The sequence below is a fragment of the Saccopteryx bilineata genome, chromosome 6, assembly GCF_036850765.1.
Source record: "Saccopteryx bilineata isolate mSacBil1 chromosome 6, mSacBil1_pri_phased_curated, whole genome shotgun sequence".
In the NCBI taxonomy this organism is placed as follows: domain Eukaryota; kingdom Metazoa; phylum Chordata; class Mammalia; order Chiroptera; family Emballonuridae; genus Saccopteryx; species Saccopteryx bilineata.
The window spans coordinates 31,436,452-31,451,137 of record NC_089495.1 but is presented as its reverse complement, the minus strand read 5'-3'; the positions used below and the strand labels follow the sequence as shown (position 1 = coordinate 31,451,137).

Below are 14,686 nucleotides of genomic sequence, written 5' to 3'. Positions count from 1 at the left end.
AACAGCTGAAAAGCCTGGGCCTTTCTGTCAGGGGGAGTACCAGTCACAAGACTGCCCCTTACTCAGTTTTCATCTGTTCAAATCCAAAACACTGTCTCCTTTGCTTACCTTTCAGGATTCCTTGTAGTCCAGTTTCAAAACCAGGTCTGCATGGACCAGGATAAGAGGGAGCCCCGATATCTGAGAGACTTCCACAAAGGGAAGGGCAAGATTTCTTGGCAGAACATTTCAGATATAAATCCCGACAATTAACATATTCTAGAAAGAATGAAGCAGAGGAAGTAGTCATGACTGCCTTTAATTCCAGCAATCCTGTGGTAGGGAAATGACTTGGGACAGGTTGGAATTATCTCAGTGATCTGTAAACACACACTTTACTCCCATACTTTTTGCTAACAACCTAATGGATATATTGCTTATAAGTACAATATGAAATTTATGTGGAAAGTTATAAGATTGGAACACACACATACACATATAGTATAAAATAATACCTGACTATGAACTATGCAAAGAAGGGCATTACCCAATGTTTAAGCATAATTTGGCAACTAAAATGATGGACAGTATGAAAAAAATTTTATCTACTTATTTCTCTATCTATCTATCTAAATATTTAGATAGATATGTAGATATGTGTATGTTTGTGTATATAAAACTGGTAGCATATGTGTGTGTGTATATATATACACATACATATCTGTTTGTGTGTGTTTATGTGTTAGTGAGGGAGAGAAATGAGGAGGATAGAACACCTCATCCTGTGAGGCCATTGATTCCATCACTTCATAAGTCAAGCCCAATAACAACTTCAAGTAAGTCCCTGCAAGACAGTTCACATTCAACCAGTGGCTTATCTGAGGAACACTCCGAAGAACCTTATCGGCCCACAAATAAAGAAAGCAACTCAGATGCACAGAGGGGTGTCTATTTGCAGATGAGCTAGTCTAGATCCCCCCCTCAAATCCATAGGATCCCTCTCTCCCACTTCCATTTTTATTTACCCTTAAGATAGAAATACCTATTCAGAAGCCTTGTTCTGCCTTTATTTTTTCTTAAAATTCTTTTAAATAGACTTGGGACAGACCTGTTTTTTAGGTAGAAATAATAGAGAGCTTTAAAGAGTTTTAAAAGCCAAACTTAGGTCAGCTTCCCTCAGGAGGCCAGGGATGAGGGGAGCAGTGCAGAAGAGAGGTGTCTACTGAGCTGAAAAGTCAGAGAAGATACAAAGAAAGTAATATGAGATCCAAGGCTGGAGGGGAGATGGCTCACTGGTCCCAGAAGTACGTGGACACACCTCGAAGCTGGAGACTCCATTTCCTGTCACCCTTCTCCACCCCTCCCTTGATGTAGTATTATGGTTTGGAGAATAGGTGAAGGAGGGTAACCTACTTAGGATGTTCTGTTGTCAGACTAGATATCAAACTTTCCAACATTAGACACATGATTTTTGTAGTTATATATACTGACTTTTTTTTTTAACTTTTACTAGTATTTATTTTATGCTGAATTACTCCAGGGCCACAGGTTTTTTTTATATGTATGTGTGTATTTTTCTGAAGTGAGAAGAGGGGAGGCAGAGAGACAGATTCACCCAGCATGCCCACTAGGGGTTGATGCTCTGCCCATCTGGGACATTGCTCTTTTGCAACTGGAGCCATCCTAGCACCTGAGGTGGAGGCCATGGAGCCATCCTTAGCACCCAGGCCAACTTTGCTCCAATGGAGCCTTGGCTGCTGGAGTGGAAGAGAAAGAGAGAAAGGAGAAGGGGAATGGTGGAGAAGCAGATGGGCACTTCTCCTGTGTGCCTTGGCTGGGAATCAAACCTGGGACTTCCACACTCTGGGCTGATGCTCTACCACTGAGCCAACTGGCCAGGGCTCAGGTCACAAGTTTTTTTTCTTCAGTTTCTTCTGGGATCATCTCCTGTGCAGCATCCTCTTCTGGTTTAGGATCAACCTGCTCTTTTTCAGTAAGATCTTCTCAGTGCGGCAGGGAGAGCTCATGTGAGGGTACATCTGCCTACAAACCCTGTGAGTTCTGCACTGATACTTGGGAGCGTTGTTCACCTGGTTGTGCTCAATGTCCAGAGAATCTACATCTAAACCCTTAAGTTCAGCATCACTCTGCATTTTTAAGCATGTGTTGCAAAAATTCAGCACTTTTTTGGGGCCAGCAGCCTTGCATCCTGGGCACACTGACCAATTCCACTATTATAATAATGGAATGCCACACACTGCTGCTGTAAAGTGACATGCTTTGGACACTTGATGGCTTTTTGAATGTGCATATCCTTGATGGCCTGGACAGTTTCACAAATGTTCTTAAAGTGAACACGAATATTCGAACCTCTGATTTTCATAACTTTGTGGGATTTTCTGGGTCACATGAATAGCTAACAATTGTTAGAGGTCACCTCAGAGTGCTGCTTACAGGAAGGGTTATACTGTACTGATATTTTAAAAGTCTGAAGCAGCTCTATACTTTTCTTTCTCACTTTCTTTCTTTCTTTTCTTTTTTTTTTAATTCTCACAGGGAGTCTCAGGCATTTACTTGAGAGTAAGAAGTAAAATTAAGCAAGCAAACAAAACTGGTCTGAGCTGCCCCCTTAATCATGGAGTGCTGGGACAAGAACAGCTCCCTGATTTCTGGAAAAGGTACATTTATGTAAAATGAAAGGCAGTTGTTTTTTTTACTACAATTAGTGGAATTCAGAGATTTCATGTCTCAAAGTTCATACTGAAACTAAAAGGTTACGCAAAGATCCACAAGCGATTTAAATGAATTATTGAGAGACAAATCGATAATTGGTAGAAAAGCAGTAGTAGTGTTGTAAATATCAATGAGTTCCTCTGGAAGAAGAAAGAGTTTACATTAGTGAATTTAGGTCTGGGGTCTGGCCTTGGATTTTCCAAAGTTGCCATCTGACCTTGGACTTCCGTAGTTCTCAGCTGTCTGTAAAATGGGCACAGCTTAGCTCTATTTACCATGTAGGACTGTGAAAACTAAGATAATTTATGTTTTGAGAGTGCAAAACACTGTAAAATGGGAGTGATTGGTAAGTTGTCTATGAGATCTCAAAACTTGCTTTCAAAATGCAACTCTTCATTTTTGGAAGAGGGTGTCAAACTAGGTTCAAAAAGTAATAAAAGGGCTATTAGTTTTAAAAAAATTAACTTCCTAGTCAGGGAGGAATCATCTTTCATTAAAATGGGACCTTTGCCCTTTTTTCAACTAATACCCAAAGAAAAGAATAAGAAAGGACCCATTGTTCAGAAAAGCACTGTGGTGCCTGTTAGATTCAGGGAGTACTGGGGCTGCCAAAGAGTGTAACTATTGAAGGAACAGGGAGTGCTGCAAAGAGTGTAACTATTGAAGGAACAGGGAGTGCTGATATGGCTCCTGTGAGGCTGGGAACAAAGAAGGTCAGAGACCCTTATCAGAAGTTTAGGTTTGAAATTCACCACTAAGCTAAAACCGGCCCCTGTTGCTATGCCGGCCCCTGTTGCTATGCTGCATGTGACTTCCCTAGCCAATAGCTAAACTGCCACATCTGCTTCTGTACTATGCTTGCTCACTTAAGATATATAAGGGCCTGACTGTAAGCTCCAGGTGCGGCTTCCCTTTGCAGCTCCTTGTGAGCACGGTGTCTCCGGACATCTTGGGAGTTTGCCCCTGTGCAGGTTAAACTGGCCAATAAAGTAACATCTTAACTCCTGAAAGTCTCCGACATTTGTTCTCATACCCAGTGGATGCTACAGTGCCAGGCAGACAGAGAGCACAATCTGGGTGCAGCCAACCTGCCCACTGACAGGACAGGCATCTGTTTATCCTTGATCTCCTCAGGCGCTGTCTCTCCTTCCTGCCAGACATAACCCATGGTGACAAAGCTCAACCAGGTGGGCCAGGCGCTGTTCCGGTAACTCTTCAGGAACTGGCAGTTCAGCATGGGCATCTGCTCAAGACAATATCCAGAGAGTATTAGTTGCAGGAAAGAGGTGGGGGGTGGCCACAGGGCTTCTGCAACTCGCAGGGTTCTCTGGGTATAAGGAGCGGGTTCCATTTCAATTCAGAAAACACTGCACATCCATTTCTCCCCTGATCCTAGGACACTGCAGGATAGGAGAAGGTATTTTAAATAATACTGTTCTGGAAGAACCTCCCTGCCCCACCCAAGCCCTCCAGTGGTCCCCGTGGTTGTGCCGGACACTGGTTTCTGTCACTGAAGAAGCCACTTGGTTAAAGTATTCTAAAATAATTAACTCAAGAGTGAGATCACTTATTTCATGGGAGCCCCGAATGGCAGCTTTAAAATCCTATCTTTTAAAAGCAAGTTTGCTTACTTGGTACCTTTAACCCTAATAACAGCTCTGCATTGTGGGCAGTAGTGTCTCTGTTTAATTCGTAAGTAAAACTGTCCGACATAGAAGGTTCTTTGAGGTGTGGCAAGAGGACTTCAGGGACACACACAGAAGGAGTTCAAGTGTCAGTGGCAAGATTTATTATTTTTAAAATATCTGACTATACCCTCTGATTTTTTGAGGGTCGCATATCCTGCCATTTTGACTTTTACCCATAATTCCCTACATTAGCTCACAAGGGGGCAGGGGATGGTTGGGTTAAAACCAAAAGGTAATTTGTTGTAATCAATTGAGCAGAAGTCGCTTCAGAGGCTTGTATGCAGTCTGCGCATGCGCTAACCGTAGGTCTTTCTCTCTGCTCCTTTCTCCCTTGTTTCAGATTGTCTGTGTTTTTTCACTAACCGTTTACTCCCTCTTTCTTGTTAATGTCTAGCTACCTACTCAAACAAAAGATGCCCCAATGGAGTTAGGAATGTGACCAAATGACTAGTAGACCAAATGGTTGCCCAGCCCTGTTTAAGCACTCCAAGTGACCCTGGCTAAGGCTCTTTACCTCTCCATGGCCTTTTCCTTTTTGTCAGGTGTCATCTGGCGCCCTCATTGAAAACAACACCCTGTACAGAAGTTAGTTGCTACTAACAGCAACGCCCAAACAAATACTACGTTTCTCAGCAGTAGTTTGTTCCTGCCTGTCTTGGCTGACCCCTACCACCCCTGAGCTCAGCTTTCAAGCATAGAGCCCTCAGCTCCATCCGGGCCCCACTTCTAGACACAGCCTGATCTAGATCTTCCCTTCTGTCCCTCTCCAGGGTCTGAAACCCCTTAAAGAGCAGCATTGGACGTCCTGTGTTTCCCTTTAAGCTACAGGCAAGGCCAAACCAGCTGAAAACCGCGACTCCTCCCGCCCAGGCCCAGGGCAGCAGCGCTTCAGCCTCTTAGACAGAATCTTTCGTTCTCTATCCACCAGGCGGCAGCCTTTCCTAATCTGTCTGCCTGGTTCTTACAAAGTGGCTCTAAAATAGAATTCCCTGCTTAATATGCTTTTAGGCTTATGTGTGACTTGTGAGTGGTGGAGGAGCTGCTGAGATGTTGCCTTTTAACAGGAACTAGCCTGATAATTATAAGGACAGTTGTTTATTAAGTACTTATTCTAAGACTCTTACTAAAGATTATCTAAGGCACAATGCTAAAAACTCACCAGGCAGGATGGTTTTCCAACTTTCCCCAAACCCACAGGGCAAAACCAAGCCAGGGTGCTATTTCAGTTCTGCTGAGCACAGCCCTGCTGTCTCAAGTCAGTACTGTCTGAGAGAAATATGAAAGTCACATGTGTAACTTTAAATTTTCTGAAACCACATTTTAAAAATAGTCAAAAGAAACAGGTAAGATTTTATTAAAATATATTTTATCTAGGTTAATATAGTTACAATATTATGAACACAATATCAATATTAAAATATTGAGATTTTTATAGTGTTTTTTAATAATAAATCTTCAAAATCCATGAGTACCTTACATTTCAATTTCAATTTGTTTTAGCCACATTTCAAATATTCAATAGCCACAAAGGGTTCTTGGCTATCTATACTGCAGTCTTAAGGTAAAGGAGTAAGGCCCAAGCAGAGAGTATTCCTCTTTGTTAGAGGTTTTTCTGGAAAATACAAGATAGTTTTAGCCTTATAGATTCCAGTCATGTCATTTTCCATAGTGACTTAGGTCAGCTCCTTTCCCCCTTGCTCTCTTTCCTGAAGTTATGTCATGCATCTGGGAAGTCACTTGTCATCACCTACATTCCATCCCAGGATCCCCCAACATTCTAGTTAATTTTTGCATACAATGCATGCTTTGTGATGTTCAATTCCGTGGGTTTTATAATTGCACAGAATCATGCCCTCAACAACTGAGTACAATACAGAACAATTATATCATCCATAAAATCTCCCATTAGTAGTCAACCATTCATTCCTCCTCAACCCTTGGTAATGAGTAATCTGTTTTCTGTCCTATAGTTTTGCTTTTTCCAGACTGTCATATGAATGCAATTATATACTATATGTAGCCTTTTGTATCAGACGTATTTCATTTAACCACATGTACTTAAGGTTCATTCAATTAATCACTTATTAATTCTGTCACTGAATAACATTCTATTATATGGATATAACTCAATGTCTTTGTCATTTGGGGCATCTATAACAAAGTACCATAGACTAGGTAGCTTATAAACAATGGAAATTCAATTCTCTCAATTTTGGAAGATGGAAGTTCAAGAGCAAGGTGCCAACATGGTTGGGTCTGATGAGAACCCTCTTCCAGGTTGTACATTGCTGTCCTGTCTTCTTATTGTATCCTCACCTGATTATAAAAGTGGGCCAGAGAGCACTCTGGGGTCACTTCTATAAGGACATGAGTCTCACTTATGAGGGCTCCACCCTAATGACTTAATTACTTTCTGAATTGATTAATTTTATGTATCAAATTGACTAAGCTAACGGCAACCTAGATAACTGGTAAAATACTATTTCTAGGAGTGTCTCTGAGGGTATTTCTAAAAGAGATGAACATTTGAACTAGTAGACTGAGTAAAGATTTATCTGTTCTCACCAATTTAGGTGGGCATCATCCAACCTGTGAAGGGCTTTCATAGAACAAAAATGTGAAGAAAGGGTGAATTTTGTTCTCTCCTTGAGCTGGGACAGCCATCCTTTTTTGGCCTCAGACATTATCTCTCCTGGTTCTTGGACCTTTGGACTCACACTGGGACTTAAACCATTAGTTCTGATTCATAGCTTTCCTGGGCCTCCACCTTGTCTGAGGCAGATTATAGGATTTTTCAGCCTTTATAATCATATGAGCCAGTCTGGTATATATAGTAAGTCTCCTGTTGGTGCTGCTTCGTGGGAAAACCCTGACTAACAGGACTCTGCAGGGCCCTACCTCCTAATATAATCACATTGGAATTTAGGAATTTAACATATGAATTTGGAGCCATACAAACACATAGCACACTGTACTCAGTTTAACCATTTCCCGATTGAAGGCCATCTTGGTTGTTTATAGTTTAGGTGATTATGGATGAAGCTGTTATAAACATTTATATACAAGCTTTTCTATGAACATAAATTTCCAGTCTACTTGGGTAGATACTTAGGAACATGACTGCTGGATCAGATGGTAAGTCTATGTTTAACTTCTGAAGAATCTGCCACCTATCTTCCAAAGTAGTTATATCACTTCGCATTCCCACCAGCAACATGAAAGTGAATCTCTTTTGGTACAAATCCTCAGCAGTAATTGATATTGCCAGACTTAAAAAAACAACAAAGCTTTAGCCATTCAAATAGATGTTATGTTTTTATTTACTACTATTATAAATAGTCTTATGTTTTTCTTTAAGTAACCTAGTTTTCTTTTTAGTACTTCATGACTAAAATTTGTAATTTTTTCTTGTATTCTAGAATGTTTGAATTTTTACCAGGATGGCTAGGTATGCCCTCTCACTCTCACTCTCTTTCTAATAGAATTACTTAAATCAGATCCAAATACTGTTATTCTTCCATGCATGAAGCTTTGTGTTTCTTCTTCCTACCCTACTCTGCTTGTGAGAGCTCTATTTTGTGGAATTTTACTCTTTCATATCTTTTTTGCACATACTTTTATTTTTCTGATGGCTGGCATTTCTTTAATTTTTCCGTTAAGCTTCATTAAACTTTTCAAGGAATTCTCTAAATTACCACTTTTCCCCTGCTTCATGTGGGTTTTTATTGTTATTTTCATTTGTTTCTTTGTTTTCCAATAGTTTCTTTTATGTAGCAACTTCACTTACTTTTATAAAGTATATATAATTAATTAGACATCAATTAATTTTAATTCAATATTTAAAATTAATTAAGTCATGAACATTTTAAAAGCATTGATCTCATTTTGTTTGGTATTGGAGGTCATTGGCTCTAAAGGTCCAATCCTCTCCTACTGCTTTTTTTACTTGCTTTTGCTTTGCATATCCTTTTATAATTTGGGGTTATTTATTTGCATTTAGGAATGGAGGTCAGTTTTATTAAAATTATTAGCTAGCATAGCTTCCTTTATAATGTTGCCAGAATACTGCTGAGTACTCTTCCTGTAAATATAGCTTCCTTTTAACAAGTCAACTGCCTGCAATGTTTTATGGCAGAGCAGTGAAGGAGGGTAACCTTACCTGGAAGAAGACAGATGAGTCTAAGTCAATGATCAAGTTTTCTGTCTTTCATTTTCTTTTCTTTTCTTTTTCTAACCAAGATACAGATGCATTTCTAAGAAGATGCTTTCTAAGAGCAAGCAGTTGGCCTGGAAGTACTGTGAGATCAAAACTGTAAATTCACTTACTAGGTTGTCTGTGCCAAGTAAAGGACACAAGAGGACAAATATTTTAGTCTGTGGTTTCATGTGTGGTCCTGGAAGCCATTATATTTGCTTCTTGTGACTGATTTCCAAATGATGCAGTGTCATGACACTTCTACTGGGTAGAATAGTGTTTCTTCATAAATCATCTTTACTCGGAAACTGTGAATGTGACATTATTTGGACATAATGTCATTACAGATGTAGTCAAGGTAAATGAGGTTCTACTATATTAGGGTGCACTCTAAGTCCAATAATGCTGGGATCCTCATAAGAGGAAGGAAATATGGACATAGGTACACAGGAAAGAACACTATGTAAAGACAGAGGTGAAAAAATCTGAAAAGTGGTTTTATCTAGTTAGATGTTTTATAACATCTAACATCTAATTTCTAAGAAATTAGAAGTACAGAGACTGGCTAAGAGTGTTGTAAGAGTTTCCCAGGGCTGCCTGAACAAATACATACAAATGGGGAAGCTTAAAACAACAAAAGCTTATTCTGTCACAGTTCTGGAGGCCAAGAGTCTGAGATTTAGGTGTCTGTAAGGTTGGTTCCTTCTGGAGGCTCTGAGGGAGCACCTGCACCATGTTTGTCTCCCAGTCTTTGGTGATTGTCAGCAATTCATGGTATTGTTTGCAGATGTCTGTAAAGCCAGTAGCCATGGCCACCATCACAACTGCCTGGCCCATGCAGGTTTGCATTAGATTCGAACAGATGGAAGTAAAACAATGGAGCCAATAACTGGTGGGCCATCATCTTTAATCTTAGCTTGCACTGGGCGGGCAAGTAAAAACACATACACACAGGGCTCCAAAACCCACTCATTCAGTACTCACAAAGTTATTGAGTTATCCTAGTTTCCTAGAATCAAAGGTTTCTAGCTCACCAGACTTATTCACTTCTGTTCCCCATCTCCTTCCTTCTCCCTGCACAAACTCTGCACAAACTGGCTTCTCCCTCAGCACTCCACCATCTTGGCTGCTTCTCCTGGCCTCCTCCACTTGGCCTTTCTCTGCTCTCTCATCTAATGCTAATCTCAGGAACCAAGAGAGCAAGCTCCCAGTCTGCCCTACTTTATAGTGTAGAAATCAAAACATTTAATCCAATATACAAACAAGGAAGTCTCTGATACAAAGTCACTTATCTGAGGCATAATATGATGCCTCATGAGAGTGCATGACCCCACATCATGCAGTCAGTCAAGGGTGTGGGGAAAAGCTTAGTCATAAAATTAAGCCTTAGGCTATCACCACCCTGCCTGCTTACAGCCTGTCTCCCACACCCAATGCAAACTATAAGCGAGCAAACATATATCATATTTAAAAACTTATTGGACAACAATTTCTGATGGGCAAATGAGTTTGTAAAATTTGTGTTCTTTGAGTTTGCTCACTTTTATTGTTAAAAATGATGCTGGGCAGTGCAGGTACATGATCTGTGAAATTGTTAATTACCTTCCTGCTTGGGAAGGGCCATTGTTATGCTAATGTTGCCAGAGGAGAGTCTTTTGCACTAGAGAAGTTTTTTTTTTTTCAGAGAAGTTTTTTTAAAAAAGGAGAGGAAGTAGGAGAAGAGAAAGAAGCCAAGATGGCAGAGAAAGAGAAGAAGCCAAGATGGCAAGGAAAGAGAGAGAAGCCAGTTTTGCAGAGTAAGAAGCCATGTTGGCAGATGGGGAACCAGAGGTGAGGAGCTTAGGAGACTGGTGTTCCTTTTATTCCAGGAAAAAATCAGAGAAGATTCTCCTCATGTGGAACTGAAAATCTGTCAGTAGCTTTGGGAGCTCTGAGTGAAACGGAAGTGTTTTTCCCCTGTGTGTTTGCTCGTTGGCCAGTACGAGACTTGAATAAAGGAATAGCCCACAATTTTTTGGCTCCACTGTTTTTTTACCATCCACTTGAATCTAATGAGAACCTGCATTTGAATGGCCATGATGGCGGCGACCCTTAGCTTTACAACGTCCACTCCACTCTAAGCCTCTGTCTTCACATAGTGTTCTTCCCTGTGTACCTGTGTCCATATTTCCTTCCTCTTATGAGGATCCCAGCCTTATTGGACTTAGAGTGCATCCTAATATAGTAGGACCTCATTTACCTTGACTACATCTGTAATGACATTATGTCCAAATAATGTCACATTCACAGTTTCCAGGTAAAGCTGATTTATGAAGAAACATGATTCAACCCTGTAGAAGTGTCAGGGGATTAATTTCACTGCTGGGCTAAAGCAGTTTCCCCAACTCCCTTGTTTATAGTGAACTGAAGTTAGCAGGACACTCTTGACCTTTTCTCAATGACATTTAATATCTGAGGAGCACCAAGCCAACAAGTCCTTTATTTTACTTATGGCAGTCGAATCAAATAAAGTCTGAGGAAAGTCTGGTACAAAGAACAGTGTAGTTCACAAGCTGAACTTTAACTTGCATTGCTGCAAACTGTCCTAGGCTCTCTCTTGCGTCTATGCTCTGGTACTGAGATGGGAAAGAGAAAATGTGGGAGCCAGGGGTAGAGATATTTTCTTTTTGCTCTGTTTGAATGCTTGGTGTAGTTACTCTAAACTCATTTGAAGATCTATATTATTTGCTTAATAATACGGTACAAAAATTCTCAAATTTTTACCTCAACTTTCTCTTTTCTTGCACTACAGATATGTTTCTACCTTCTTCTTCTTTTTGTATTTTTTGGTCTGTTAATGAGCCTTTATGCAGCAGGAAAATAAGTCCTGAGACTTAGTTTGCCGTCTTCATAACTGGAGATAGTCACATCATTTTTACAATGTCTCTAACCTTGTGACTGCACTTAGCAGGCATTCAGTAAGTCTTTTTACATGAATTTTAATTACAGACATTAAATATGTACTAGTGAAGAATTTTTGGGAGTAGGAAGCATTTCTTTTGCCTTTGAAATCACATGTCACTTCAAATTGCATGGCTGAGACAGATGCAAAGAGACTACTAGTGGGAAGTATATACTGAACACTATTGTGTGGCAGGAAATATGAGAGACTATTTTAAAAGTTATTTAGTCTTCACAACACTTCTATGAGACCAGAATTTCTCCCATTTTATTTATTTATTTATTTATTTATTTTTAAATTTTATTTATTTATTTATTTATTTTTTACAGGAACAGAGTGAGAGTCAGAGAGAGGGATAGATAGGGACAGACAGACAGGAAGGGAGAGATGAGAAGCATCAATCATCAGTTTTTCGTTGCGACACCTTAGTTGTTTATTGATTGCTTTCTCATATGTGCCATGACCGTGGGCCTTCAGCAGACTGAGTAACCCCTTGCTCCAGCCAGTGACCTTGGGTCCAAGCTGGTGAGCTTTTTGCTCAAGCCAGATGAGCCCGTGCTCAAGCTGGCAACCTTGGGGTCTCAAACCTGGGTCCTCTGCATCCCAGTCCAACACTCTATCCACTGCGCCACCACCTAGTCAGTGGAACTCCCATTTTATTATTTATTTAATTTAATTTAATTTATTTTTTTTAATTTCTCCCATTTTATAAATAAGGAGGCAGCATTAAAGAGGTTAAGTAACTTGTTCAAAGTTGTACAGCTGTTAATTGATAAAACCAGGATTCAAACTTAGGTGTTCCAGAATCAAAATCTATGTTTTTCCTATGTTATACCTTATCATTCCAGTGGGATTATGTCAGTTCCCCTAAGACCAGGAAGTTTCACTGTTGCTTACATACTCTTGTAAAACATTTCTCATCTTATTCATATGTATTTACAGATATTAATTATTCCTGCAGAACCCTGATCTAGTAACTCAGAAGTTCTCTTCACTCAACCATTCTGTGAGGCCCCTCGGGTACAATCAAGGCAGAACCATTCTGACGCAGAGGAGTACTGACATAGAATGAGGAGACTGAGAATGTCTGTGCTTGTTGCCCTGATAGATCGTATCAATGGTTTGCCTTCAGATCCCAACCAGATTGTCTTCCTTTTTAAACAAATACTAGTTAAGAACTTATTAGGTTCCAGGAATTGTTTTGTGCAGGCTCTGGAAAGATTAAGGAAATGCATGTGTCAAAACAGGCACAAGTCATTCTGCTCTTCAAGAAGGATGAGATCATTTTGTTGATAAACTCAATGACAATGATTGATGACCTGGGGTCAATCACCCAGTTCCACAATTCTGAGAAAGAAAAATGGCATGAGGAGTTGAATAAGATAGTGTGAAGAGGTTAAAGAGTGAAATTATATATATATATATATATATACACACACACACACACACACACACACACACACACACACCTTGTTCACTTGAGCTCGAAGCTGGTGACTCTCAATCAAGTGAGGAAGTTTGTTGGCAATTTCCATCCAAGGCCTATAATAACCTGGAAGTTCTTTCTGTATTCAAAATAGAAACATCCTGGTATATAAAACCTTCACAAGAAGCAGCTTCGGGAAGTAACTACTTTCAGATTTAACTATACCCTGGGCCCTGTGTTCAGCACTGCAGATATACAGATGGCTAAAATATAACCTTGGCATGCAAGGAACATATGGTCTATTAAGGGAGAAAAAAAATGTAGTCAGATATATCTTAAAATAACATGTTCAATTACTGATGTGTGTATAAGCTGTGTATAATGAGAAAAAAAGTGATTAACTCTATCGGCTGTTGTGGAGAATTAAAGGAAATATATTCATAAATATGACATTTAGGGCCAGTTGTAGAATCTGAAAATAACTTTTCTAGGTGGAAATGTGAAGGTGGGAAGGCAATAAAACAAAGAAGATAGTGGGTAAACAGAGATAAATGTGCTTCTTGAGACTATACATAATTCAATGTTACTAGAATATAAAGCTCAAGGAAAAGGGGGATAAAAGATGAGACCACAAATTATGATCAAATGTGCTTTTTATGGAATATATAAGGCTCATCTTTTGAGGTAAGTTGAGCCCATTATTTGATTTGAATTTTAGGAAGCTAATTTTGTTTGTAGAATTTTAATATTTACAATCAGATTAGCAAGCCTTTGAAGTACTGTCCAAGAACTAAATTTAGGCAGAGGCAATTAATTTAGAAAACAGAAGACGTATTCAAAATTTTTTTGAAAGTAAAATTGAAATGATGTGATGATAAAATTTAGAGCTGGGAATGCTAAGGAGAAGTTGCTTCCTAGCCTGATAATACCCTTTACATGCCCACTGGGATCATGATTTAGCGAACCAGAACATAAGCTAGATTTCAGCATTCCTGATACAATCTCAGGAAATGACACACTACATTTATTGCTGTAATTAAACTTTTATTGTAACATAGCCACTATCATTTGTTTACATATTGTTTATAGCTACCTTTTATTACAGTAGCTGAATTGGGTAGTTGCAACAGAAACTATATGATATCAAAGCTTAAAGTATTTATTATTTGGCTCTTTACCAAAGATGTTTGCAATTCTCATCTATCTCATAGTCTGGACCTCCCTTTTGAGAGTACAATCTGCAGAATTTGAATGTTGTGTCTCTGGGTTAAGAAGGAAAGGAGGTAAGGATGGTTTGCATTTTGTGAATTAGGTGACTGATTGAACTGGTGGGAATACAAATTGAAACAACAATGCAGGCAGAAGTCAAAGTGAGAGCACAAAAATAGTGAATTTCTTTTCTTTTCTTTCTTTCTTTTTTAGATTTTTTACTCATTCACTTTTAGAGAGAGAGGAGAAAGTAAGAAGTAGGGAGGAGCAGGAAGCGTCAACATACATGCCTTGACCAGGCAAACCCTGAGTTTTGAACCAGTAACCTCGGTGTTCTAGGTTGACGCTTCATCCACTGCACCACCATAGATCAGGTGTGAATTTCTATTTAGATAGATACAGTCAAAAATACCTGTGGAATGTCAAAATATGTTTGTATATCAGGCAGTTGTTTATAGTTTGAAGTTCAAGAGGAAATTAATATTAGAAATATATAACTGGGAAGCATAATTGTA

The 14,686-nt window shown here is 39.4% G+C and overlaps 1 protein-coding gene across 1 annotated transcript in view; it reads right to left on the bottom strand.

Moving 5' to 3' along the window:
• Nucleotides 1-14,686, bottom strand: part of IDO2 (indoleamine 2,3-dioxygenase 2) — a 79,967-nt gene that overhangs the window by 27,805 nt on the left and 37,476 nt on the right. Inside the window, 4 exon segments of the mRNA XM_066237507.1 lie at nt 109-135; nt 137-225; nt 3,839-3,955; nt 13,006-13,101. Coding sequence (XP_066093604.1) covers nt 109-135; nt 137-225; nt 3,839-3,955; nt 13,006-13,101 — 329 coding nt within the window.